Source organism: Calcarisporiella thermophila (genome assembly GCF_041956535.1).
Source record: "Calcarisporiella thermophila strain CBS 279.70 unplaced genomic scaffold VTP21scaffold_31, whole genome shotgun sequence".
In the NCBI taxonomy this organism is placed as follows: Eukaryota; Fungi; Calcarisporiellomycota; class Calcarisporiellomycetes; order Calcarisporiellales; family Calcarisporiellaceae; genus Calcarisporiella; species Calcarisporiella thermophila.
The window spans coordinates 1-24898 of record NW_027192221.1 but is presented as its reverse complement, the minus strand read 5'-3'; the positions used below and the strand labels follow the sequence as shown (position 1 = coordinate 24898).

At 51.4% G+C, this 24898-nt stretch overlaps 12 protein-coding genes and 1 non-coding gene across 13 annotated transcripts; 6 read left to right on the top strand and 7 right to left on the bottom strand.

Annotated features, from left to right (window-relative positions):
• Window positions 1-227: 227 nt before the first annotated feature.
• Window positions 228-998, bottom strand: VTP21DRAFT_7569 (uncharacterized protein; the record flags this gene model as incomplete). Its single annotated transcript, XM_069398324.1, has 3 exons — window positions 228-572; window positions 636-751; window positions 815-998. The coding sequence occupies 3 exons, from the start codon at window positions 996-998 to the stop codon at window positions 228-230; spliced, it is 645 nt and encodes a 214-aa protein (XP_069246362.1).
• A 1280-nt stretch (window positions 999-2278) lies between these two features.
• On the bottom strand, window positions 2279-7124 carry VTP21DRAFT_7568 (uncharacterized protein; the record flags this gene model as incomplete). The annotated part of the gene is made up of 8 exons (XM_069398323.1): window positions 2279-2961; window positions 3034-3116; window positions 3201-4976; window positions 5060-5172; window positions 5288-5363; window positions 5435-5583; window positions 5689-6786; window positions 6864-7124. 8 exons carry the CDS (start codon window positions 7122-7124, stop codon window positions 2279-2281), a joined length of 4239 nt encoding a protein of 1412 aa, XP_069246361.1.
• Window positions 7125-8176: 1052 nt separating this feature from the next.
• Window positions 8177-9586, bottom strand: VTP21DRAFT_7567 (uncharacterized protein; the record flags this gene model as incomplete). Its single annotated transcript, XM_069398322.1, has 7 exons — window positions 8177-8270; window positions 8336-8463; window positions 8539-8759; window positions 8830-8949; window positions 9042-9183; window positions 9254-9375; window positions 9451-9586. 7 exons carry the CDS (start codon window positions 9584-9586, stop codon window positions 8177-8179), a joined length of 963 nt encoding a protein of 320 aa, XP_069246360.1.
• Window positions 9587-10788: 1202 nt separating this feature from the next.
• Window positions 10789-11199, top strand: VTP21DRAFT_7566 (uncharacterized protein; the record flags this gene model as incomplete). The annotated part of the gene is made up of 1 exon (XM_069398321.1): window positions 10789-11199. One exon carries the CDS (start codon window positions 10789-10791, stop codon window positions 11197-11199), a length of 411 nt encoding a protein of 136 aa, XP_069246359.1.
• A 40-nt stretch (window positions 11200-11239) lies between these two features.
• On the top strand, window positions 11240-11538 carry VTP21DRAFT_7565 (uncharacterized protein; the record flags this gene model as incomplete). Its single annotated transcript, XM_069398320.1, has 2 exons — window positions 11240-11327; window positions 11381-11538. 2 exons carry the CDS (start codon window positions 11240-11242, stop codon window positions 11536-11538), a joined length of 246 nt encoding a protein of 81 aa, XP_069246358.1.
• A 718-nt stretch (window positions 11539-12256) lies between these two features.
• On the bottom strand, window positions 12257-13400 carry VTP21DRAFT_7564 (uncharacterized protein; the record flags this gene model as incomplete). The annotated part of the gene is made up of 2 exons (XM_069398319.1): window positions 12257-13188; window positions 13250-13400. The coding sequence occupies 2 exons, from the start codon at window positions 13398-13400 to the stop codon at window positions 12257-12259; spliced, it is 1083 nt and encodes a 360-aa protein (XP_069246357.1).
• A 1651-nt stretch (window positions 13401-15051) lies between these two features.
• On the top strand, window positions 15052-15970 carry VTP21DRAFT_7563 (uncharacterized protein; the record flags this gene model as incomplete). The annotated part of the gene is made up of 2 exons (XM_069398318.1): window positions 15052-15150; window positions 15266-15970. The coding sequence occupies 2 exons, from the start codon at window positions 15052-15054 to the stop codon at window positions 15968-15970; spliced, it is 804 nt and encodes a 267-aa protein (XP_069246356.1).
• A 417-nt stretch (window positions 15971-16387) lies between these two features.
• On the bottom strand, window positions 16388-17468 carry VTP21DRAFT_7562 (uncharacterized protein; the record flags this gene model as incomplete). The annotated part of the gene is made up of 2 exons (XM_069398317.1): window positions 16388-16709; window positions 16786-17468. 2 exons carry the CDS (start codon window positions 17466-17468, stop codon window positions 16388-16390), a joined length of 1005 nt encoding a protein of 334 aa, XP_069246355.1.
• Window positions 17469-17836: 368 nt separating this feature from the next.
• On the bottom strand, window positions 17837-18947 carry VTP21DRAFT_7561 (uncharacterized protein; the record flags this gene model as incomplete). The annotated part of the gene is made up of 6 exons (XM_069398316.1): window positions 17837-17918; window positions 18013-18247; window positions 18321-18503; window positions 18598-18696; window positions 18761-18848; window positions 18936-18947. The coding sequence occupies 6 exons, from the start codon at window positions 18945-18947 to the stop codon at window positions 17837-17839; spliced, it is 699 nt and encodes a 232-aa protein (XP_069246354.1).
• A 308-nt stretch (window positions 18948-19255) lies between these two features.
• Window positions 19256-20003, top strand: VTP21DRAFT_7560 (uncharacterized protein; the record flags this gene model as incomplete). The annotated part of the gene is made up of 2 exons (XM_069398315.1): window positions 19256-19388; window positions 19450-20003. 2 exons carry the CDS (start codon window positions 19256-19258, stop codon window positions 20001-20003), a joined length of 687 nt encoding a protein of 228 aa, XP_069246353.1.
• Window positions 20004-20115: 112 nt separating this feature from the next.
• Window positions 20116-22521, top strand: VTP21DRAFT_7559 (uncharacterized protein; the record flags this gene model as incomplete). The annotated part of the gene is made up of 3 exons (XM_069398313.1): window positions 20116-20431; window positions 20505-20642; window positions 20714-22521. 3 exons carry the CDS (start codon window positions 20116-20118, stop codon window positions 22519-22521), a joined length of 2262 nt encoding a protein of 753 aa, XP_069246352.1.
• A 430-nt stretch (window positions 22522-22951) lies between these two features.
• On the top strand, window positions 22952-24428 carry VTP21DRAFT_7558 (uncharacterized protein; the record flags this gene model as incomplete). Its single annotated transcript, XM_069398312.1, has 7 exons — window positions 22952-23188; window positions 23296-23394; window positions 23476-23689; window positions 23769-23922; window positions 24013-24111; window positions 24174-24229; window positions 24325-24428. 7 exons carry the CDS (start codon window positions 22952-22954, stop codon window positions 24426-24428), a joined length of 963 nt encoding a protein of 320 aa, XP_069246351.1.
• Window positions 24429-24734: 306 nt separating this feature from the next.
• Window positions 24735-24819, bottom strand: VTP21DRAFT_t323. Its single transcript has one exon. It is a non-coding gene; the product is annotated as a tRNA-Tyr (tRNA).
• Window positions 24820-24898: the final 79 nt, after the last annotated feature.

The window sequence follows — 24898 nt, the reverse complement described above, 5'->3', positions numbered from 1 at the left end:
CTCGCCCTGGTTCATCTTACAGGAGAAACCTAAACATTACATATTATAGAGGGAGAGAAATAGAAGCTGGGGATATATACAGAGCATGGCAAAGAGAGCAAAGTAAAACGAGGCGATAGCCATTAAGGCACCCGAAAATATGAAGTTGAAGAGCCCGGATAGGGCAGAAATTGTATAAAGTTGAAATGATCGAAATATTAAAAGCCAATAAAAAATATAAGCGCCCATCAAAAGAAGAGGTATAACATGTATAAAAACGAGAGGAAGAAGCAATGGATCACCAAGAGGAGCGTCTGTAACCAGTGCGCACGGGTTTTTCTTCGCAGCACTATGTATCTACCGGAAGTAGACTCACTCTGGGTCTTCTGCACGAATTCGGAGCTCGGAATCGCACTCTTGAATGGCATAACCTCTTCATATTCCCCCGGCAAATTCAGAGGATCCTCCTCGGCATCAAGCTGAAGGCGATATTCTTTGCAGAAATGGTCAGTGTAGAAGGGCATAGGGAACGCATCGGCCTGGTTGCTCTTTGATCCAAGGGCTCCCATATCCGAGCAATGTTTTTCGAGCCTCTATCAAAACCATCCGAGCAGGTTCAATTTTGGGCTGGCATTTGTGATACAGTAAAACCTTACATAGAAGAAGAGAAAGGCCGCAACATCGATCACCAAAAGCATCAGTATTATAGAGGAGATTATGAACATAATCATGGCCCGTCGCCTCTCTCGCCTGGCTCGCTTGGTTCCAAAGGCTACAAAGAAGTCAGAGATGGTCAATAATCAACAAAGGCCTTCAAGGAAAACACCAAACACACTTGGCTCTGAAAATTCGCCATACGCCATGTCGGGGCTTATGGTAAGTCGTGGAGGAAGGGGATGTTTTCTTGTGAGCTTCTTCTTGGGATGGCCGCTTTTCTGCGCGCTGGGCTGCGAAGAGCCCGAGAGGGGAGCGCCGCCGTCGGCCTTGTCCGGATGAACGAATGACTCGTGTCGCGACATGCTGAGCTTGTCTTTTAAACAGCCGGAGAGACAAGGAAAGGCGAGATTTGTTCGTCAAAATCGTATACAAAAAGAAAGGACCGGTTGCATACCAAAACATGAATCTTAAGAGAGCGTCCGGTGTTTGAATATTAGAGCTTCATTTTAGGTTTCAAAATCTTGTTCTCCCCTTGATATGCCCGTCATCGGCATCATGCAACAAAACTATAAGTCTAACATCAGACAAAAACAAATGACCTTTCACTTTTATTAAAAAATGTATGACTGAGAACGGGTTGCAGCCCCCATTAGCAGCCCTAAATGGCTCCACCGGCCAATGAGCCCTCCACTGACGGGATCACATCCGGATAGCTCGCTATCACCAAGGCGATAGTCTTTTAACGTTCGCCGCGCCAAGACACATTTCAACGCCCGACACAATGCCCTTCTTCTCTTGTTTGTGCACCGACGAGAACGTACTTACAAGAATCGATGTTTTTTCTCTCCTCTTTGGGTTCCCATACTGTACCAGTGAGCATCCTTTCATAGCTCAGCCAGATCTTATGAGAACCACGCGTTCTCCACCTTTGCTTTGCTGATACCCAGCAACGCATCTATTTCGCGTAAGTCGCTTGAAAAGACAAAACACGTTCTAGCTATATATGAAATAAATTAAAGAATGATCTGGAAAATGCGTCTTTGCCTCTGCCCCGCAAAGGGGAATTGCATACTTGAATTAAGCAAACTTGGAACTCAACATTTCGTTGCCGTTTTGGTGGTTTTGAGGAAAACCTAGGCATACGCTAGCAAAAAAGGTAGATATCGAGTCTAGTGTAGAATCTCGCTTGTCTCCAAATCATCCAAGAGCGTCATTGCATCCATCAAGAGATAAGGTGTGTGATTATCAAAGGTTAAAAAAAGGGAATATATTATACAGGAAACGGAGAAGAGGGGAAAAAAATTCTATATCAACTATATATATCTTGAACTCATCACTACTTCCAAGATAAAGTTGCGACGAGGACAGGTGCCATAGCTCCAGAGTGGAGGGGAAAAAAGGGACGAAAACAAACATAGACTAAAGGGTAATATAGATAGATCAAAATCGCCTCTTCTATCAAATCAAATATGCAGAACAGAGAGATAAACCACGGGAAATGGGATTAACGAGGAAGGAGGCGGGAGAATGAGAGTAAAGAAAAATTGTCCCAAAAAACGTACATGCTCGAAAAAGCGATCGGAGGAAGGATAAAAACAGGCAGCAAAAAAATGTCACCACAAAACAGAAGGAATCCCAAGTGCTAACTGAACGTTTTTGATCCCGATGAAGTTATGGTGGAGGGGGCATCCGACGGGATGCTTTCATTGCGCGTTCTCCGATGATTCATCAGCACCGCTTCAATCCGCCAATCGGACGAATTCGATCCCCGCCGCTTCCTCTCCTGTCTGGCAATCATGACCTCCTCGCGGATGATGTCCGCGTCGGTGGGCTGGCTCATGTGCATCACATATTTGACCACCACTCGAGGAAGCAAGGCGGCCACCACTACAATCAGAAGCACGAGCCAGAAATTGAACTGTCCGAACACAACGGCGTCCTCTCGATACATGTAGATGGTATCAAACCAACTGTAGATCTCCACCCACAAGAAGAACGAGAATATCGAGGCCAAGATCACGCCCGTCATCATCACCGTAAAATTGTACATGAACGTGAACACATACAGGTTCGCAACCACGGTCACACATGCGCCCACCACAGTCCCGAAATCGTACATACCATTGGTGTCATGGCCGCTCGCGACATTCGGGCCTCGGGTCAGGAGAAGGAATGGGATATAAAATACAACAATCGACTGGTAGAAGGCATCCAGGATGTGCAACCAGAACTGCCAGGTGGTGAAGTAGAGCTGCTGGATCCCGCGTTTGTAGAGCTGTGGAACCGCGAGCGAGATGTAGGCGCTCAGATCCTGGTCAAACACACCTACAACAGAAAAAAAAAAATCGTCAACGATGAAGCCGATCCTCTTAACCACGCCACAGGAGGCGAGCATACCAAGGAAAATGCACGGCAACGAGGTAAAAATCAAGTTGTAGAGCATGACCAACGAGTACTCTATGAACATGTCACCGGAGAAACTACAGCAAAATCAGAGGGGGAGCATCTCCATTAGTCTAAACCATTCCTCCCGCCCACACAGCTACGGAACAGATGGGACTTACGCCGAATAGAATTGATACCAAAACAGAGCAAAGGTCCACACCACGTTCTTGTAGAAGAAGACCAAAATCATCGAGCTGGTTCGGATGTAGCTCCACCTTCCGTGCACAAGCAACAGCTTCGCCAAGAATCGAAACTGGCCGATCGCGTAGTCGGACGCCATCACGGCCTGGCGCCCTTCCTCCCCGCACATGCCAACCCCGACATTCGCCTCTTGAATCATGGACACGTCGTTGGCGCCGTCGCCAATCGCGAGCGTCATCGCGTGGAGGCCCTTCTTGACGAGGTTCACCATTTTGGCCTTTTGCAGCGGCGACACGCGGCAGCAGATCACGCTGTCGCAGCGCCGCGCAACCTCGAGAAGAAGGTCGCGCGCGCTCCGCTCCAGCGAACACTTGAGCGTCTCGCCGTCAATGATGAGCGCGTGCTGGAGCTCGGCATCCTTCTCCGGCCGGTGGACCGTGGTGGTGCCGGCCGAAAACCGCCGCTTCTCGCTCGAGTTTGCATCGTCCCCCTCGCCGTCCTCGTTCACCTCCACCCCCCAGATCTCCGACAGGGTATCGATCAACTTCTGTCTCACCGCCTCCAAACTCTTGTAGCCGCTGATGACCACGAGGCGCATATCCTTCCGCAGCAAGTTGCAGGCGAAGCCGATGTTGATGGCCGTCTCCATCTTGTCCCCCGTAAGTACCCATATCTTGATCCCCGCCTGGCTCAGGTGTTCGATGGTCTCCGGCACTCCCTCCTGGAGGCGATCCTCGATCGCAGTCCCCCCCATCAAGAGCAGATCCTGCTCAATCTCCTCCGACACCGCCTCGATCTGCTCCTCTCGGTTGACAAGACTCGAGGACGCCACCCGGAACCGCTCCTCCCACCTGGCATATTCGTCATCGGGAATGTAGCGATAGGCAATACACAGGGTGCGCAGTCCCTCGTCGGCGTACTCCTCCAAGTGCTGTAGCGTCGTCTGCCGCACCCTTGCTTGGTGCTGTGCTAGTGCGTCCTCCATTGGACCCCTTGAATCGCCCTGCACCTCCGGCTCGCTCACCTCCTGGTCGACGGTGTCGCCCTCATCTTTCGCCTCTCCAGGGAGCCTCCACAAGCGCTCGTAGATGACCGAGTCTGCTCCCTTGCAAATAAGCAGCTTACCTCCTCTCGCCCCGGCACGGCTCCACTCGCCCTCTTCGGGCACCTCCAATATCACGCTCATGCGCTTCCGTGTCGAGTTGAACTCGAGGACATGCAACAGGTTGTACTCCCTCTTCTCCCCCAACACATCCACCACCACCCGCTCTTGATCCTTCGACAAAAAGGCAAACCCGCAGTCCTTTGCGGTCTGCACCAGAGCGGCCTCGTCGGGGCTCTGAGCCTTGTACACGATATGGTGCTTGTTCTCCTCCTCGGGGTAGTTGCAGAGCACGGTATGGCAGAGTGAGAGGGCCGAGAAGAACCCCCGGATGGCATCGCGGTGAGAGCCCTCTTGCGCCAGATGTTTGAACAGACCCGGCGCAACAAAGTTGATCTTCTCGGATAGGTACTTGTTGTCGAACACGGCCGCCATCTCTTCGAGCATCTGTTTTTTTGCGGCTTCGAGATTCTCGTCCTCATCCAGCGAGAGCTTATTCGGCACACCTCCTGATTTGGCGGGGTAGCCCTGGAGGGCCTCGCGCTTCTTAGCCCCTCGCATCGCTTCCGTCTGCCCGCATCCATATTTGATGCCGTCTATGGTACACTTTCGGAACTCCATGACATTCTGGGTGAGCGTGCCTGTTTTATCACTGGAAGATAGAAGGGTTGCGAGTAAAATTATATGAATATCCATCCTCAGAAAACCACTTTTTAGGCGACACCCAAAACCTACCTAAATATATACTCTATCTGCCCAAGATCATCCGAAATGTTCCACGTCTTGGGTATACACGGCTGATCCAACGGTTCGTAGTACATATCCACATCAGCATGGATAAAATAGGCCTAAGTAGAGATGGGAGAGGGGTTAGTGTTGGGAGAGATAAGATATGGACTTGGATATATCGCATTATAAACAATTGAAAAAAAAAGCTAGACGGTAATTTTGAAGATGACCTACCGAGAGTGTTTTTACAATCTCCACCGAAACATATAAAGAAATGGGAACTATGCTCTGGTATAGAATCAGGCACAACCTATTCATGAATGGAATTGGGGGAAGGTTCAGTCATGGCTTTCGGAATGATTCTAGCACGTAAACCCATACCAAAACGTTAAAAACCCGCTCATCCCACCATTCGATGCATCCCCTCCAGGCTCGAAATACCAGGACGAGGACCCACGGTCAAACAATATGCCATTCACGACAGAGCATCCTAGACAAAGGGCAAAGAGAATCACGAAATTGGCAACCACCTAGAGAAGAGGGAGAAAAGAGGAGGAGGGGAGGAGAAGAAAGGCCCCGCTTTCAGATTAGTTCTCGTCATGGCTCAACTGGGTGATCCAACTTGGGATGCCTACATGCGGGTTGGTTTGCTTCTCCACGCGGCTACGCTTGCTGGGGGTATTGGATGAATTCAACATCACCTTTGTGTCGCTGCCGGTGAACACCACCAGCCCAATCACCCACTCCGTGTTCTTCAACACACTCCCTCTCAGCAGCATGTGGCTGATGGTGATGGGTTCGGTCTTCGAGTGCAACACGCCGCCCATATCCGCGCCCCCAGAGACCTTCCACTCCATCACGCCACTATAGCTGTAGAGGTTAGGGTGCGGGCCCTCGGACTCCACGGTGAAGGAGGCGCGTTGACAGTCGGCCGCCTTGGTGATATCCGAGGTGGCACGCAGCGAGTGCCGCGGCTTGAGGTTGGTCTCCCCGTCGAGATTTTTGGTCTCCACATAGCACACCCCGCCGGGCTCGCTGGTCGACAGAATGATCATGTCGGCAGGGACCGGGTCCTCGCTCTCCAGCCTCACAAAATCGCCCACTCTCACATTTTTCCACAGGGTGTCCTGCCACTCGGCTCGCCCCTTGATCTGAGGGGGCGGGTGCTTCTCGTCGAACTGGGGCGGAGGCCGAGTCTTGAGGACGGAGTGGGGCAGCAGACCCGGCCGGTAGGGGTGGCGCTTAGAGCCGCCAAGAACCTGCGGATAGCGCAGCGTCTCCAGCCGAAACCCCCCCTGCGACGTGCGCTCCACATTGACATAATCCTCGTCCATCGGCAGCTCATCTCCGTCTGCTCTCCTTTTTTTCGCCCACAATGGATACAAGATCAACCACAGAGAGCACCATTTCACAAAGGCCCAAACCCGCCTCTGCAGCTTCCCCCCCTGAAACCGCGCGTTCACATTGTGCCAGTTTGCAAGGGTTCGGGTGCGCGAATTATTCACGGCGTTGTCGCTCTTGTGTCGCTTCCAATCCTCAAACGCATCCTTGATGGCCGTAATAGTGAGAATCGCCAGCAGCGGCAGAGGGGCGAGAAAAGCGTTCGGGCCGGCAAACACAGGGAAGAGCTGGAGTACTGCCAAGAATAAAAAGTACAGATTCGCTACCCCCCGGAATTGCTCGAAGAGATTCTTGGGCAAAAAGGTGGCCAGAGTGTATTTGGACGTTCGGATCTAGGGGGGATACAATAAATATCTATCACGTTAGAAATCTCAGGCAGCGAAGCCAGAGAAGTTTGGCGGCCACGCACCTTATTACGGGAATAGGTGTGTTTTGGCTGGCCAAGCTCATCCAGCTCTTCCGAAGGCAGCTCTGTATTCACATAGATGTGGCGCTTTGGCGATGTGTGGGCAGACGATGTAGAGCGGCGGCGGGAGATAGTATGGGAGCGACTTGAAGATTTGATGAAGGGAAAACGTCGACTGGAGGTAGTGGTTGTCTGCGAGGTGGTATCGACTATCCCTTGTGACGAATGACCCGCTTTGAATTTTAATGACATAAGTCGGTCCATTATTGACCCCGAACCTTTAAATAAAGAATAAATAGACCACGTGGGGTAGAGGAATAGAAGGGAGGCGGTGGGAGCGTAAAAAAAGAATGGGAGGCGTAGCCCAAAGTCGCAGGAGCAAGGTTAGCGCTAGCTCAAATACAATCAACCCAATGGAAAGATAATGCAAAAAAAAATGTCACGGCCAGCCAAAGATGAGGAGATAAAACAAAATACGAAAAGTTAAACAAAATAACGATGGGGAGAAATCTTCAAAGTTCGGAAGCAATCGACGATAGATGTTTGCGATAGATCTACAATTGAAGTAATGACCGTCTTAGGTGGAATTGATAATCGATTAATTGATTAATTTATCTCCTCTGAGCCCTTTTGCCCACATGGAGGAGAGGAAAGGGGATTTACCTGGTAGTCTCATGGGGGTGGGAATGACATGGAAATCCCTCCTGGAGCAACAATACCAATTCGCGCAGAAAAAAAAATAGCTCAGATGACAGAGTCACGCACACAAATCACCGACTACCACAGTTGGGTGTTTGTGATCGGGATTATCGCTGATGGCGCCGGAGTAATACGATGTGGAGTACAATAGAGGCAGGAGGCACCCGTTGCGCCCTTATTATATCCCTCTATTTAGGTTAATAGGGAATCAAGCTTCGCTTCAAAGGGTGAGTGGTTCGTTGGGAGCACTTGGAATTCTAAAGGCAGAGTTATGTGATCAATAGAAAACGTCACAAAAATTATGCTGTCTAAATTTGAACTCTCAATTCCATTGATTTAGTTTTAAAGAAAATCAAGGAACATACCTCCTATCTATTCCAAAATGCGGGAAGGAAGAAGAAAAACAAAAAAAAAAAAAGACCAAACAAGGATGCAGAATAAAATAGTTAAGAATAGGAAGAGATGAACACGCATTCACCGGCTTTACATTGCTCTCCCCTTTTTTTCCTTTTATATATGTAAATAGAAGATTGGCTGTATAGTCTAAAAGAACAGCATCATAGCTCTATTCTCAAGTGAGAACCAGATCTATATTATATATAAACTCTATGCGGCAATTAGATCGCGGACAGTGCCTTTCGCTTCTGGTAATCGGCCGCCCAGGCCTTCACGGAATCACCACCATAGACCATGCAAATGGTTTGCCACATACTGTTGCAAGAGAGAGGGTGAGAAATTTCAAATCGAAAAGCATCTTCACACGCCAAACTACATACCCAAGGCCAAAGCGCGGTGTGGCGCCACGGTAGAAACCACGCAAACCGTTATTCTGCCAAATGTACTTGGCGCAGCTTGCGATGGTCATATTTTCGGGACGGCCGGGGGCCTTGACCTGGCTTTGCATCTAGCGACAAAACCACGCAAAAGAGCCCGTTAAACAAAGGGTTAAGAGATGCTTGCTCAATAAAAGTGACTCTACCTCAACTCGAATGACCTCGATAGGCTGATTCCAAATACTTAGCCCACCACCAATGGCGGATGCGGCAATGCGCTGCATATTAGAAAGCTTCTCCTTCTCATCGACATTATATACCCTGCGAATTGTCGTTTCTGCCAAACGTGACAGCCCGATGCGCGATCCCCAATTGGTCATCTGGCGAACCGCCACCGCGTTCACACCCTTATTAATACCACGAATGCCTAGATAGGTATGGGTTAACCAACACGAAGTACCGCAGCCAATAGAAGACGGGCTTAAAACGGGGATTACCTTCGCGTTTGAAGATATCGGAGGCGATCTTCCAGGTAGATACTTTAGCGGCATCAGGTGCTTTGTGGCGCGTCACCTCCACCGTCTTCATGAAAGTGCAGAAACCCATTGTCGTGTATGCTATCCAGGGGAAGGGGGAGAAGGAGGAGGAGGGAGGGAGTGATGGCATGAGGTTCTGTGAAGCACACAAAGAGTCAGCAGGTGATTTTTACCTTGAGCAAGGCCACCACCCATGCCACCGATCAATCCGGCCACGAAGGGTGAGACGTGCAGATTTGCACGCGCGTGATATTCGAGCTCACTGGCCGCAAAAAGCAGAACGGCTCCCTTGGTGCTAGCCTCAATCCATGCCCACTGTGAAACATTGCATTCGAGAGTCTAGATGGAGTTATTTCAAGATAGCATTGCAGAGTAGATCTCATACCGGAATCAGTCCCTGAAAGAACCCACCAAGACCACCTCTCTGATAGATTTTGACGATAGCTTGGGCCATTGTGTCATTGCGATGAGAAGCAAGCTGGGTTTTAAGTACCTCGAAAGGTTGGCCTTAGAAAAAACATTAGCGAGACGATGACAGGTAAGTATGCGGGTTCTGTGGGAAACACTAGGATGCATTCCTACCGAGAGTGGTCACTTCAAAGAGATTCATGCCTGCGCCGATGGCAAGGTTCATCCATGAAACGGGCTTCTTCTTGAGAGCAACGGACTGGCCGTCCTTTGGCGCAATGACAGCTTCCGAGGCTTGAACCGCGACCATGGTGCAAACAAATATGTATAAATTAGATGAGGCGAGGGCGGGGAGGGGGGAGGAGTGGGGATGATGGGAGAAGCTTTGATAAGGAGGGAAAGAAAATGAGTCGGAATTGCGAATTTTTGTAGAGGAAGAGCAGTCCCACAAGGTTTTATTTTGGGGGGAGAGGGGGATCGAATTCCGGAAGAAAAATCAACTGATAAAATGGTACGAGGGGGCTTATGACCAACCGAATTGCGGTATGCCCAACGATGGAACTGCTTATTCCACCGCTTTACAAAATTTGGGGCTCGCGACCAGAGAAGAAAAAAAAGGTTTCATAGATGCGATAAGATCCTGGCTCTATTTCATCTCGATCAAAACAGAATATGGTGCGCCGTCTTCTCAGGGCCCATGGTTTAAGCTCCAACCCTAGATTCGATTAAAGAGGCCAGCCCGATTCCATCCCCGTCCAGATAAAAAAGGGGGCGGGGCCATACCTTCGCCTCCAATCGATATGTGCGCGTGAACCAGCTTGAAATGATTTCATTGCATCCCACGATATCAACACAGCACTATGAACACCTAGACGAGTCTTAAGGGGTGCCTAAGAATAAGGGTGAGTCCCGGACCTTTAGCCGCTTATTCTTTGATCGGTGTACAACCTTATAGTAGATGGCAAAGGGCTCTTGAAATACTTCCATCCCAAGCTTGATCGTTTGCTCCATTAGGGCGGCAGGAGACGGCAATAATAAGTGGATTTGGAAAGATTTGTTTTTGGCAAGGTGCGCAGTCTTGACCTAGGGAAACCGGCATCGACCGAGTTAAGGGAAGATATGCTTACTCTATTTGACATTGACAGTTGGCATAATGGAGAGTAGCAGCGGACCCCAACCGATAATCATGCCACTCAGCTCCAATAGCTGTTTGGAATGTCATGCTAAGCATGGTTGAAAAAGCTGGCTAAGGGCCCTTGCCTTTTTGCAGCTCCAAACGATCGTCCAAAAACGTACATGAAGTCTATCGACCTTCAATACCAAGAGTTAATTAAGGAGAATCAGAAATAAATGGTCCGAGAAAGAGAAGCAGAGGCATGCTGTTGGAAGGCTTTCTCTTGGAGCGGTGACTTGAAGGCGCATCGAACCCTCTGCCACCATTGGACCAGCGCCTTATTCACTCCACTCTTCTCTCCCATCGCTTTGTTTATTCCGTAAGGCATATGTTGCATCATGACTCGCATACAAACGATCAAAGGAACCCTCCTGCGCGTGCTGGCGGTGGGGTGGATGGCGTTAGTCGGTGCAACAGCCTCAGGCTCTGCACGCTCTCGGTCCGTAGGAGAGCTGCTTTTAGACAACTTCGCTATCCTCGATGTGACCGGTCCAGTTCAGATGCTCATGGCTCTTCCGCTGTACCTGCCCCACGGAACTCGTCCCCCCAGAAGCTGCGTGTACGATAGGATAGTCTATAACGGACCGCAGCCCCACGCCCGCTATAATGCTCTGGACAACGTCCCGGTGATCAGCGAGTTTGGGTGCAACAATGCTCCGCTGGTAGACCTTTATGTAATTCCAGGCGGGCCAGATGCGTTTACCTCAAGTGCGGACCTCCAGTTCGTGTCGTTTGCACGCAAGTACTAGAGCAGAGCAGTCTGAGCGGGTGCTCGGACTACCGCTCTTCATGCCAAAACCGGGTTGCTTGATGGGCGCAGAGCCACCACCAACAAATGGGTGGCTGACAAGGTGGCCACCAACGGTAAAAACCCAGAGTGAGTGCGTCAGACACTCTGGGTTGACGATGGCAAGTTCGCCACGTCGTCAGAGGTGGCTGCTGGGACGGACGCAGCGCTTCATGTCATCGAGCACATGTCCCGTAATTGCACGTTGGCTGAACTCGCCGCCAAACTTGTAGAGTACGAGTGGCAGCATGACCCAAATAACGATCCGTTTAGCAACGTGAGCGCATACGGGTCGACCTGAAGCATTATCATGAGCATAATTGAACCTAAACTCGCGAATGAATTATCGATATAATAGAAGTCCATTTTGTCTAGCCGCGTTTTCTTGATGTGTGTTGCATATTGGAAATGCCTCGGAGTCAAATACGTGCTGTTTGTTGAAAAATCTTTTTCAGGTGCGACATAATGCATGTCGTTGCGAACAAAGAGTATCCACACACTCGTAGTAGTAGGCTAAATGAAATTCAGCCATTGTTAACTGCCAATCCAGTGCTCAATATAAATAAAGTATTCAATTGTCTAAAACCCACGAGCCATTCAATATAGGACCCATTTTTTCCACCATCCTCCGCAACTATTGTTTTCATTCCTATTATAAAGGAAAGCTGCGACTCCTCTTGATCTGTATAAAAGAATAGCAAAATTTATGTTTCCAAACAAAATATTGAGAAGTAAATAGTAAAAATAAGCAAAATAAATATATGTTATCTAGAAGTAATATGCAAAAAAAGAGAGAAAATCCAAGTACACAATAATCCGGAAGGAAAAGAGGGTATATATTGTCAGTTCCAGCAGCGATGAAGAAGCGTGGAGAGGGGGAGGGAGGGAGAGAGGATTGGGATTAAGAGAGGAGAGAAAGAAAGAGAAAAACCACGCTGAAGGGAGTATAGAAATAATACACTTGTGTGTATTTACAGCCATAATATATATACGATAAGTTATAGTATAAGCGTGTCGCGTTATTGGGGAGGTGGGGGGCGATTAGGGGCATGGGTCGGCTCAGGCATCGATAGTGGGGCCGGAGGGGGATGGGGAGGGGGGGCATAGGTCGGATGGGTAGTCAGGTTGGGATAGGGGAGGCTGTCTGATGGAGGGGGAGGATTCGCTGGAGGAGGCGAGCTGGGGGGCGGGTAAGTAGTAGGGGGCGGGTAAGTAGTAGGGGGCGGGTACAGATTGGAGGCCGCAGGGGGCTGCTGAGGGGGCGGCGAGGTCGGCGGCGGATAGGTTGCATTGGCCGGCTGCAGGTTCCCGGCCGGGGCTTGACCATTCGCATTGCTACCATTGGCCTGATTAGCCGAATTCATGTTTTGCATCATGATGTCGTCGTATTTGGGGGGTGCGTCGCTTTGGTAGACGGGTAAGGGCTCTCCAGTGGGGTTCTCTGGATCGTAGATTCTCGAAGGCTGCTGCTGGCCCTGAGGAGGTGGCATATTACCGTACATGGGCTGCTGCTGATTAGGCCAGGGCCCCGAAAACCCTGCCGTTTGCGGCCCATAGGCGCCCGGATTTTGGGCCGCCAAAGCGGCGGCGCGCCTCTTAATAAATACTCTCACTGCAATTCCAATAAAGAGCACCAAAATGGCGAGAAGAAACAAGAAGAGCAGCGGGCTTCTAAGAGGACTTGGGCCTGAGTTATTAAAAACTTCACTGGAGTCGCAAATGGATCCGCGACACTGGTACGGACTGAGGCAAGTCTGTACGGATAAATTGGAAAAGCAAAATTCGTTTCTCAAGGAGAACTCCACGCAGCTTTTGAACGAGCCACGAGTATAACAATATGATCCTGGAGGACATCGGTTAGTGCCGCACTCGTCGAATGGGGGCTGGTTGGGAGGAAATTCTCGACAGACTCCGCTAAGACAAGCCCGATTGTTAGAATCCGAGTAACAACCTATATATACCCCACAATTTTAGTACCCCGATGCCGAGCAAAACGACAGATGTGTACTTACTTGCCGTGCATCTAGCTTCTGCTAAAATCATGCAATTGGGAAGAATGGCGAGAAGGAATACCAAGAATAAGGTGGTGACCGAAAAGCGCGGAGAAAATCTCCATCTTGCGCCCCTATTATGATCAGATGGGTGATGGTCGACTATGCGCATTCGTTTCGAAGGAGAACAATGAAAAAGAGCTGGGATAATTGGGAAAAGATACCAACGAACTGAGGTTTCTTATGAGAAAAGTCCACGAAAACTCTAAGGATGAAAAGGAAAATAAAAATGCGGCTTGGCCCGCATCCAATTTGGTGAATTCCGGTGATAAGTTTCTAGAAAGAAATGCGTATTACTAAGTAGGAGCCCATCAGGCTCAGTTTCTAGTCCCTTGAAATGGCCTACCGTGGAGGAGAAAGAAGGAAAGGAAAAGAGAAAGTCGGAAAGAGAGGAGAAGGTGTGCAAAGTAATAATAGCTCAATTTGTCACTGTGTAAGAGGGGGGACGGAGGGGGGCTGCACGAGGCCAAGACGCTGTGTTTAGACAAGTATGGCAAACCCATTGGAAATGGGGTGGGTTCGTCAACAAAATCGAGCGCTCTATTGAATCTGGCAGATGAAAGGGGGCCGCAAATGATGAGGGTTTCCACTTTGCTCTGAAAAATGAAGCTTGGTTGAGAAACTGGCGGGCAAAAATTGACCCGGTGGAATCCGGTTCGAAGCCCCGATGTAGAGGCGGCCGCCCGAGTTCCTCCCACAGTGAGGGGATTTCATTAAGAACAAGAGCAAGACTTGTGTTTCAAGCACCGTAGTCTTGGAAGGGGGTGATAGAGAGGTGCGATCTACCGGTTATATAATCGATCTCGAATTGCCCTGTTCTAGTGTTCTTTCTGTGTCAAGTGTGAGAGAGAAGCGGGAAAAAAAGCTATAGATAATAAACAAACCTAGATGAGAATCATCAAGGTGCTTGAAATTGGCCGTGTTTGAAGTAATTGATCGTGATCTATCCGTTTAATTTGTATGCTCACTTCGACCAATCAAACTCTAAATCAGATAGACTTGGGAAATGGATGATGATTGGAAATATTCCGTTCTCTAGTGAGTCATGCGTCCGTGAAGGGAGGCGAGCGGATGAAAGATCGCGAGGAAAAGGAGGGGGAGGGCGACCTAGGAGAGTCGTGGATGGCTATGTCCCCCCTTGAGCACGTCTACCACATCAGCTTTGCATGGATATCCACAGTAGGGATAGCAAGGGATTCTTTTCTGGATTGGCATCCAGATAGAGAGAGAGAAGGAAGAAGAGGAGAAAAAATAAACAATCCATCGCCGCTCTCGAGGAATAAAACTCCTCCCATCCCCCTCCCTGAAAAAAAAAAAAACCAAGCTGATAACAGGATCATGGCGTTGGCTTATTTTTCGTTTTTACGCGTTTCTCAGAGAGCGCGACTGTGAAAATTTAGGCGGGGGTTCGCGTAAGAAATAATTTTGCAACGGGTGAGTGACGCGCCTTTTCCCTTCTCCCTCCCACTAGCTCTCAACTCTTGCTTCCATACGCCTTCTCTGTCTTTTTTCTATCCTGTACCATTGGCAGTTAATTAAACTTGGCTAGGCTTGCATTCCAGAATTCCGATCTGCCCTTCTCATTCTTCACTCGGCATTAGATGTGTATTGTGTTGGCTTAGCTGCTAGCAAATTCTACCTATATAGTAGGCTATCTCTTGTTGATTATTCCTGACGCGCCTGTTTGCTGGGGATTGCGATACTGACTGGAGTTATTTTTTTCTAATCGCTTTCCAAACACGCTCTTCTATGAATCAGTTGAGATGGAGGAAGGCACATCACACAATTCTCGGCCAGATAAACCGCCTGCATCCGCGTCGTCAGCCGAGATCAAATCACCGCAATCATCGGATGTCTCTGAAGTAAGTATCCCTCCCCCCTCCCTCCTTCTCAAAAAGAGAGGGGAGCTTAATCAATTCATTGTCGCGTCGCTTCCTCCGTGTGTACCCCCGTTAACCATTTCCATCCTATCAAAAGACTCTCCAGCGCCTAAGAACGCGTCTGTCATTTGCCAAATACAAGGCCCAACGCGGTTGGGAGCAGCTCAATCTTGAAGCGCTCGAGGACCGCGTGTTCTCCCATCCCCCATCACAACCTCCCCCCATGTTGCGCCAGGCCTACAGTGCACCGCCAGTCCGAAGATATCACGCGTATCGGGCCCTGCGACATGCCCCACGGAGTCCACTCGAACCGCTTCGTCACCGGGAAAATAGACCGCGAGCAAAGGCGGTGGGGGGAGGCATGGGCAACGGGCGAGGCGGGCTGAGTACCGGCAGAAGCACCGAGTCGTTCCGATCCCCCAAGCTGTCCGAGCTCAGATCCCCTCGTACCCCTTCGCCGCCCGGGCGCGCCTCCTCGACGATCGAGGAGGATGCGGCCGAGATCATGCTCACCCTTTGCTCGCCTATCCCTCTCGGACGCCAGCCCCAGGTGCCGGGCACAGCACCGCCAGCATCCAGGGGAGGGGATGAGGGGCTCCTGGGCTACCGGTTATCCCCCCACACCCTGGATGCTGGCTGGAGAAGTTCAAGAGTGCGGAGTGCCACAGAACCAGGCCTCCCCGAGGGTCGGTCCCGGAACCTCAATATGGGCATGTCTCCGCTGCAACAGAGATCCGGCCCTCTCTACGGGGAAACCTTACCCTCGTTGATGTCCCCTCCGCCGCCGCCCCGCAGGCCATGATCCCCTTCGCTCTCTTTCATTCGCGTGTGCTTTATTCTATTTGTTTCCCCCTTTTTTTTCTCCTCTTCCTCCCCGCAAAACCTCTTGTCTTCTTATAATTTTTTTTTACTCTTTCTTGTTCTTTATGGATATCAAATGGTTCAAGCGAGCTTAGAGTTTTTTTTCATTTCTTTTTCCATTCCACTTTAATGCTAATGGGAATGGAAGTGTGAATAAAAATAATACATTGTTTTTTTTGTTTTCCACCTTTTATGGTTTACGGTTTCACGAGTTAGAGACTTTAATACAAGATATGTTCAAGCGAATCACAATGGGGAAGGCGACAAAGAAAAAAAAAATAACGAAATAAAAAGCGTCAAAGAGTTCCAGGAACAAATAAAAAACAAATGAAGAATGTAACAAAGAAGCACTTCTAAATCAATTCAAGTTGGACGGCAAGTCTAGGATATGGCCCATCCTTTCTACCTTGACCTTCAAATACTTGTCTAGTTCGCGCAATACGCCGGCTCCCTTCTTCTCCCAGACCTTGGGCACCATGGGAACTCGCTCGACGACGCGCAGGCCATCCGCCTCCACCTGGGCGATTTTGTCCGGGTTGTTGGTAAGCAGGCGAACGGCGTGGATGCCGAGGTCGTCGAGGATGGCGGTGGCCATCTCGTAGCTGCGCGCATCGGCGGGGTGGTTGAGGAGAAGATTGGCGCTGAGCGTGTCGTAGCCGAGGTCCTGGATATTATAGGCCCTAGAGGAAGGGGGTGGAGAGAACAAGCGTTAGAGGGACTCCGTCTTGTCAACCCATCCAAGAAGAGCAGCCTTACTTTAGTTTTTCTAGCAATCCGATGCCCCTTCCTTCCTGGCGCAGATACACCACCACTCCCTTTCCCTCCTTGGCCATCACTCGCATCGCCTCATCCAGCTGCTCGCCGCAGTCACAGCGTGCGGAATGGACGGTTTCGCCCGTGAAACACTCGGAATGGATCCTGACCAGCGGAGCTTCGGGGCTGGTCAGCGGCTCGATGGGCTGGGGGCTAGCCCCCCGAACGATGCGATCCCTCTCGGTTTCACCGGGCCTAGGTGCCTCCAGGCTCCTACTCCGGATATCGCCATACACGATCGCGAGATGCTCCTTGTCATCCAGCGTATTGTGGTAGAGATAGAGACTGAATTCGCCGAACTCGGCGGTTGGGATGCGAGCCCGGGCTTGGCTCTCAACCCGAATCGATGTTCTTAGATGACCATTGTGCGACTTTTCAATGAGATGTGAAGAGCTGGGTGGGGGCGATGCAGGGGGAGTGTAGGTGAGGGGAGAGGGCGGGAGTAAATCCATCGGGGAGAGGATGTGGGATCGATGATAGCGACAACCCTTGCGACATACGATGGGGGGGAAAAAATCTTCCGATTCCTCGGGAGAATGGGATTCAGAGGAGGAAGAGGGGGGGGTGGCGGCGGAGGTGGAGGTGGAGGGGAGACGGTCGAGAACGGATTCTTGGGCTATGGTCATAGGGAGAATGGGCTTTGGGTCTATTTTATTATTTTTTTAACCTGGCTTTTCTTTCCTCTTCTATTCTGTATTTGAGTTGAGAGAGGAAAAAATTTCCTCGGGAAGTCGACTCTAAATATCACATGCATGCGATTGGTGCGTGCTTGGAGGTGCGAATTCCCTTCCAAACTAGGCATTCCAGATTTTTAATACCCACTTGATTAATAATAAGCGATTTTGACTAAGAATGAGCATGACGTCGAGAGAGCGAGCGAATTTTATTGACACTTTGTTTGCTTGGAAATTCTCCATACCTAACGGAGGGGGGAGAGGGCCTTACGAGGCCAGGTCGACGACGGCGGAACACGTTCGCCTCCACTCGTCTGAAATTACAGCCGCGAGGAGATATCGACGCATTGATCCGTGCCGGGGTACTGTGGCAGATTCAATTCATATTTTTTCTCGAACTCCCTAGAATCGAGCGAGACAAGGAAAAAAAAGACGGTTAATTTCGCCAAGCCCCTTGGTTTTTGGGGGAAGAGTCACCCCTAAATCAGATAACTACGGGGGGACAAATCGGCCGCCGAGGAAGTGGTAGCGCCCTCGGAAGTGTTTAGCGCACAGCTTCGGCGCGGTGAGCGAGATGAGCATTTCCGGCTCGAAGCTCTTCTCCTCCGCGTTCCCGTGCTCCACGTCCCAGCCCGACGGGCAATCGATGCTCACGATGGGAAGGCTGTTTTGTTTGAGACACTTGACGGCCTCGTCGTAGGGAGCACGGACATCACCCGAGAAGCCAAAGCCTATCCAAGCATCGGCCATTAGCCTAGTAAAAGAAGAGGTAAGAGGGGAGAGTGCGCCAAGGGGCAAGCCTACCAAAGATGGCATCCAGTACGAGATCACTGTCGCCTATTTGAGAAGCAATGTCTTTGGTGAACGGGATATGGAGGTTCTTGCATTGGGTCACCAGCCCCTTGTAGAGATCCTTGCTGGGCTCCTTCGGCAAGTATATCTTTGGCTTGTAGCCGAAATGGAGCAAGTGCCTGGCGGCCACAAGCCCTTGAAGAGAAAAAAGAGGGAAGCAAAGGCAGGGGGAGGGGGGGCAAGGCTTAGATGTCAGCAGAAAACATAAAAGATCAAGTGGACCAATTACCATCGCCACCATTGTTTCCGGGGCCCACGCAAACGAGGACTCGGGAGTACTGGTCCTTGGAATAGACTCGCGTGACCGCTTGAGCAACCGACAAACCGGCTAAGCAAATAGAGTGGCATTAGCTCAAGGAGAACCGCCATCGCATCCGAATGCTAGCGCGTACCCAGCTCCATGAGCTGCTCAACACAGAAGCCCCCTTGCGGGGACATGAGCTCTTTGTCGATTTCCTGCGAGAGTTTCTGGGTCAAGTACTGCAGTTTGCCACCCGGGTTCGACATGGAGGGAGTCAGCGTGAGAAATCAATGGACAAGCAGCCCACTCGAATGTCCAATACATACCCGAAGCGCCATTTGGAAAAGGGGGGAATTTTGTTTTTGGGTCCAGGAATCAGCCCTTGGCAGATCGTTCGATGCCTCTTCTGGGTTCGAAGCAGGATGACTCGGAGGCGGGCTCCTTAGGCGTCTGACGCTGTCAATGGGGACCTTGGGTGGCTTGGGCTTGGATTATCCGAGAGGCGAATGCTTATCTCCTCCACGGGGAAAATGGATCCAGCGAAAATCTCCTCCCGAATATTGGGCCTGCCCGACTAAAACAAACGAAAAATTAAACTACAGCGAAATAGCTATGTGCGACGCTGACGCGCGGCCTCCACCCCCGAATGCGCACCACGCCAAATCCAGCAAGACTCCTACGGCTTGCAAGTATTGTGCGTGCAACGTCACACTACGAAGGAATTCTCGACTTTTCCCCTCGAGGCCTCTGCAGCCGGCACCCGCAAGCTCCTGCCATGTGCATGAGGAGGTGTGGTATCATCCTTAACCTTGATTTGGCCGCGCTCCTCGATATGGGCAGGCGCCAACCCTGCTGGATCCCCCTTGCGCTCCCCACGGCGATTCGGCCGCGAGCAGCCTGGCGAGGCTCGCGGGAGCAAGGACCGCCCGCGCGCAAGCCACACCTGGGATTTCGGGCGAGGGGGCGAGCCAGGAGCTGAGCCAACGAGGGGCGCTAGGAGGGGGCGGCGGAGCTGGGCGAGCAGAGCGGCCAAAGCGGGGCGAGGGCAGGTTTTCACATGTCAGCAGCTACTTGGCAATCGGCGACAGGGGGGGGAGAGGCACACACGGCCGGCCTCGCCCCCAACGAGCAGGGATATCTCTTTATCAATTGGATCCGGCCTGTTAAACTCCAAGCCAACCGCATGTGTGATGAGCAATTGGCCGCAGGCCAGGGACTGCACCCACACCCCAACCGAATCTAAAACAACCAAATCTCTGTCCCCTCTCCGGGCCAGCCTTGCCCAGATGCCCACACGTGTGGGAATCGGCCAACGCATTCACCGCATCGCGTATTTGTTCCGCACGCGTCCTACCTTTTTTAAACAGTCCCATTTAAGGCCGCCTCTCCCTTGACTTCTTTTCTCCCCTTCCCCTCCCCTTGCCATCTCCCGCTTCCCTCGCTCGACCGAGCCCATCCCATCCCCCTCCCCCTCGCCATCTAACTACTCCCCGCTAACCCTTCAACATGGGTCTTGGTCACGGACAATCGTACGCTGAGGCTTTCCAGGAACTCAACTTCCGCGCCTGGCTTGTGCCCGTCTCAGTGGTGCTGAGCATCTTGGCTCTGCGCTCCACATTACTAGAGGGATGGCTCCCATCCAGCAAGTACGGGCTTGCATTCTTGCTGTCCCTCGCCGCATCCCTCGTCGCCTACATCGTCGCCAAGGACCAGCTCAAGGCGCCCCTCAAATTCATCTACTCATGCTTCCTGAAGCCGCTGGGCAACCACGGCGTCAACCAGCAAACCCGGCTGGAATCGTTCTACCAGGACCAGGCTGAAGGTAAGTGGCATTCACCGTCGAATTCATCATGCCTCATCTCACCCATCCCCCCCCCTTCCTTCACTCTCTCTAGTCTACGATGCCACCCGCGGTGGCCTCCTACGGGGTCGCAAGACGATGCTCAGGCTCTGCGCTGCTCAGCTGAAGCATCAGATTGAGGAGGGCATCGCCCCTGAAAAGCTCATCTGGATCGATATCGGCGGCGGAACCGGTCAGTCGCCTCATCTGCAATGTGGACATTCGAGCTAGCCACTGACTTTTTTTTTTTCATCTCCTGGTTAGGATGGAATATTGAGCGCATGAACGAATACTTTTCAATCGAGAAATTCCATCGCGTCTACCTGGTCGACCTATGCCCTTCGCTCTGCAAGGTTGCGCGCGAGCGATTCGAGAAGAAAGGCTGGAAGAATGTCGTAGTCCTGTGCGACGACGCCGCCTCCTTCCACCTGCCGGACCTCGACGCCCCCGACGGCAACATCGGGCTGGTCACCCTGTCCTACTCTCTCTCCATGATCGACACGTTCTTCCCTGTCGTCGACCGCATCGCCTCCCTGCTCCACCCACAGGGCGTGGTGGGCGTGGCCGACTTCTATGTCTCCGGCAACGCGGCCTCCCCGGCCGAGAAGATGTCGGGCTCGCAGAACCGTCGCGTGGGCTGGTTCAACCGCTTCTTCTGGCAAATCTGGTTCGACTTCGACCACATCAACCTCGCCCCCGGCCGCCGCGACTACCTCGAGTACAAGTTCGGGACGCTCAAGAGCCTCAACGCCCGCAACCACTTCGTCATCCCCGGCCTTGTGCGCATCCCCTACTACGTGTGGATCGGGTGCCAGCGCGAACGCAGGGTCGTCAACGAGATCGCCGACAGGGAGGAGTCGGCCGCCTTGGTCGCGAGCGCCCCCGCGCTCCCCCCCTCCAGCTTCCACTACCAGGCCAACTCGTGGCGCCTGCCGTACGACCCCTCGCTCCCCTGCCACACCCAGTTCCGCTCGTACATCTACGCGTTCACGTGGGAGGACCCCCGCGTGGATCTCGAGGTGCTGGACCTCAAGCCCGACGACGTCATGTTCGTGATCACCAGTGCCGGCGATAACGCGCTCGAGTACGCCCTCAAGGGCCGCCCCAAGCGCATCCACTGCGTGGACATCAACCCGTGCCAGGGCCATCTGATGGAGCTCAAGCTCTCCGGCCTCAAGAACCTCGAGTACGAGGACTTCTGGAAGATGTTCGGCGACGGCAAGCACCCCGGCTTCAAGGCGCTCCTGGACTCCCAGCTCAGCCCCAGCATGAGCTCCCACGCGTACCAGTTCTGGTCGCACAACGCCTCCTCCTTCCGCTCCAAATTCTACCTCTCCGGCTACTCCGGCCTCGCGTTGCGCATCGTCGACACCATCGTGCGAGTGATGGGGCTGCGCAAGGACTGCGACGCCCTCTGCCACGCCGCCACCGTCGAGGAGCAGAAGCGCATCTGGAGGACCCGCATCCGCCCCACCCTCTTGGCCAAGTGGTTCGTGGGGATGCTGAGCAACCCCGTCTTCTTCTGGAACGCGCTCGGCGTTCCCGTCAACCAGATGAATATGTTCCTGAGCGAGGGCTCCGCCCAGCAGTACATCGAGGACACTCTCGACCCCATCATCGGCCGCTCCCTGTTCCGCAACGACCAGTACTTCTACTACCTCTGCCTGCAGCAGAAGTACTCCCGCCAGTCGTGCCCCTCCTACCTCACCGAGAAGGGCTTCCACGAGCTGAAGACGAGCGGTGCGCTCGACGCGTTCCGTCTGCACACCGACAGCATCAACAACGTGCTCAACAACCTGGCCGCGGAGTCTGTGACCAAGGCCGTGCTGATGGACCACATGGACTGGTTCGACGAGCCCGCCGCCGAGGCCGAAATCGCAAGCGTCGCCCGCACCATTAAGCCGGGCGGCGCCGTGTACTGGCGCTCCGCCGCCCGTTACCCCTGGTATAACCGCATCTTCGAGAAGAACGGCTTCACCGTCGAGCCGATGGGGATCCGCGAGCAAGGCAGCGACATCAGCCTGGATAGGGTGAACATGTACGCCTCGTTCTGGAGGGCAACCAAGGCGTAATCTCCCTCTTATGCATTAGAAAAATTTTATTTTATTTTTAATTCTAGTTGTTTTTTGTGTGTCTTTTGGATTTTCGTCTCCCATCCCTGTTCGTTCTCTTTTTTTTTTTTTTTCCTTTTCTCCTCCATGCACTCCTCACATACCTTTGTGTTGTATGTTTTAACACCCACTATCTTATACATATATATATCTGAAAAGATGAAACATCTACTCAATAGCAAACTCCTATAATGTTTGGTATGATTCTCTCACCACCCTTGTTGTGTCCGCATTCTCCACCTCGAAGTGAAACCTTTTTTCCTCTTCTCATTCCTTCCTTCAATAGCACCCAGCCTTTAAAATTATCTGCGCCTCTCGCCTCCTTTTTCCCCACTCTGACTCGTTCTATATCACGGACTCGAGAGAGAATAAAACTCAGCTCTGTTCGCCCATGGTTCTCTTTTCGGTCTCTTGCATCTACCCCTCGAGATCTTTGCTACGCTGTGTCGCGCCACTCCCCCATCCCATCACTCGCCAATATCGCCTCTTCACCTCCATGCCGAATCAATCTTTTAAGCTGGCCTTGATCCAACTAGCCGTCGGGAGCGATAAGAACGTGAACGTAAGAAACGCTCGAGCAAAGGTGCTGGAAGCCGCCGAGAGAGGTGCCAATGTTGTGTGTTTGCCGGTATGTCCCCTGCTTTTTATTATTTCTTCCTAGCCTTCTTTTCCCTTGAAGCTTGCGCGGTATCACAAAGCGGAATGCTCACCTATAGTGTCCCCATCCCTATGCAGGAATGCTTCAATTCACCCTATGGAACCTCGTATTTTCCGGAATATGCAGAGCCCATTCCATCTGGTCCCACTGTACAAGCTCTTTCCCAAATGGCAAAGGTAGACGAGTGGCCTTGAGGGGCTCCCGTTTCTTCAACTGTGCTCACCTACGGATGTTTTAACCATGTATTTTCTCTCGAGGATGCCAACGTGTACTTGATCGGCGGCTCCATCCCAGAGCGAGAGGAGACCACCGGCAATCTGTACAACACGTGTACCATATTCGATCCCAAAGGAGAGCTGGTTGCCAAGCATCGCAAAATCCATCTCTTTGACATCGATATCCCGGGAAAGATACGCTTCCAGGAGAGCGAAACCCTCAGCGCTGGAAATAACCTGACGCATTTCTCTACGGGTAGGTGTGCCCATTTGGGTCGAACTAAGGTCGGCCATGACCCTCGAGTGTCTCACCCCACTTCTGTATTGATGCAAAGTATATGGAAAAATTGGCATTGGGATTTGCTATGATATCCGATTTTCCGAGATGGCCTCCATTGCGGCTCGCAAGGGATGCATCGCCATGATCTATCCCGGGGCTTTCAACACAACTACCGGACCAATGCATTGGGAGCTTTTGCAGAGAGCCCGGTGAGTCTGTCCGGAAGGAGATATCGGCCCTCTCCCCCTTCTCCCCCCTTCTTCTCACTAACCCAATCCCCATTTTATTCCTGTGTAAAGTGCTGTTGATAACCAGTTCTTTGTCGCCGCATGCTCTCCCGCGCGGAGCGAGGATGCAACCTACCAAGCCTGGGGCCACTCCACCATTGTCAATCCCAAGTAAAATCTGAAGCTTTGTTTTTTTGATCTGTATTCCCAGTGTCTAATGGAAACGGGTATAGGGGAGAGGTCATTGCCACCACGTTGGAGAAGCCCGATATTATCTACGGCGATATTGGTATTGATACCTTTTAGTTTTGGAGACCTGCCATTTCTCCTTCTCATCTTTCAACTGCTTTTTTTTTTCTATCCACCTTTTTCATATATTCCTAGACCCAGAGCTGATCGAGAAATGCCGCATGGAGATTCCTGTGACAATGCAAAGGCGCTACGATGTATACACGGAGACACAGGAGATTGCCTCCAAAATCCCCTAACCATCCTCTCCGGAAACATGGTTGACTCCAATAAACTGATTTCTATACAAATACGTGTAAAAAAAGGTATGGCAGTGGTAGCAAGGTTCATTTTTTCCACAAATCCGAAGAGCTAGCCCATCCAAGAACGCTGACTCCAACCTTGGATAAGAGAGTGATATTCCCGGCTGGCCCCAAATTATTTTCTTCCAATTGAAAAAGGATAAATTTATTCCAAAGGGCAGGCTGCTGGGCAAAACAGTAAATGTGGCCAAACTCAATTGTATACTCGGTAATTTAGCTCTTTCCCCAAAAAATAAAATATATTCCGGCCACCCGGATTCGAACCAGGGACCTAAAGATTGCTATGAAACACTACAGTCTTCCGCTCTACCAGCTGAGCTATAGCCGGAATTTGTGCTTGGAATGTTACGGGCGGTTGGAGACTTGTGGAGAGATGTACGGAGAAAAATAAGAGATTGGTTTTTACC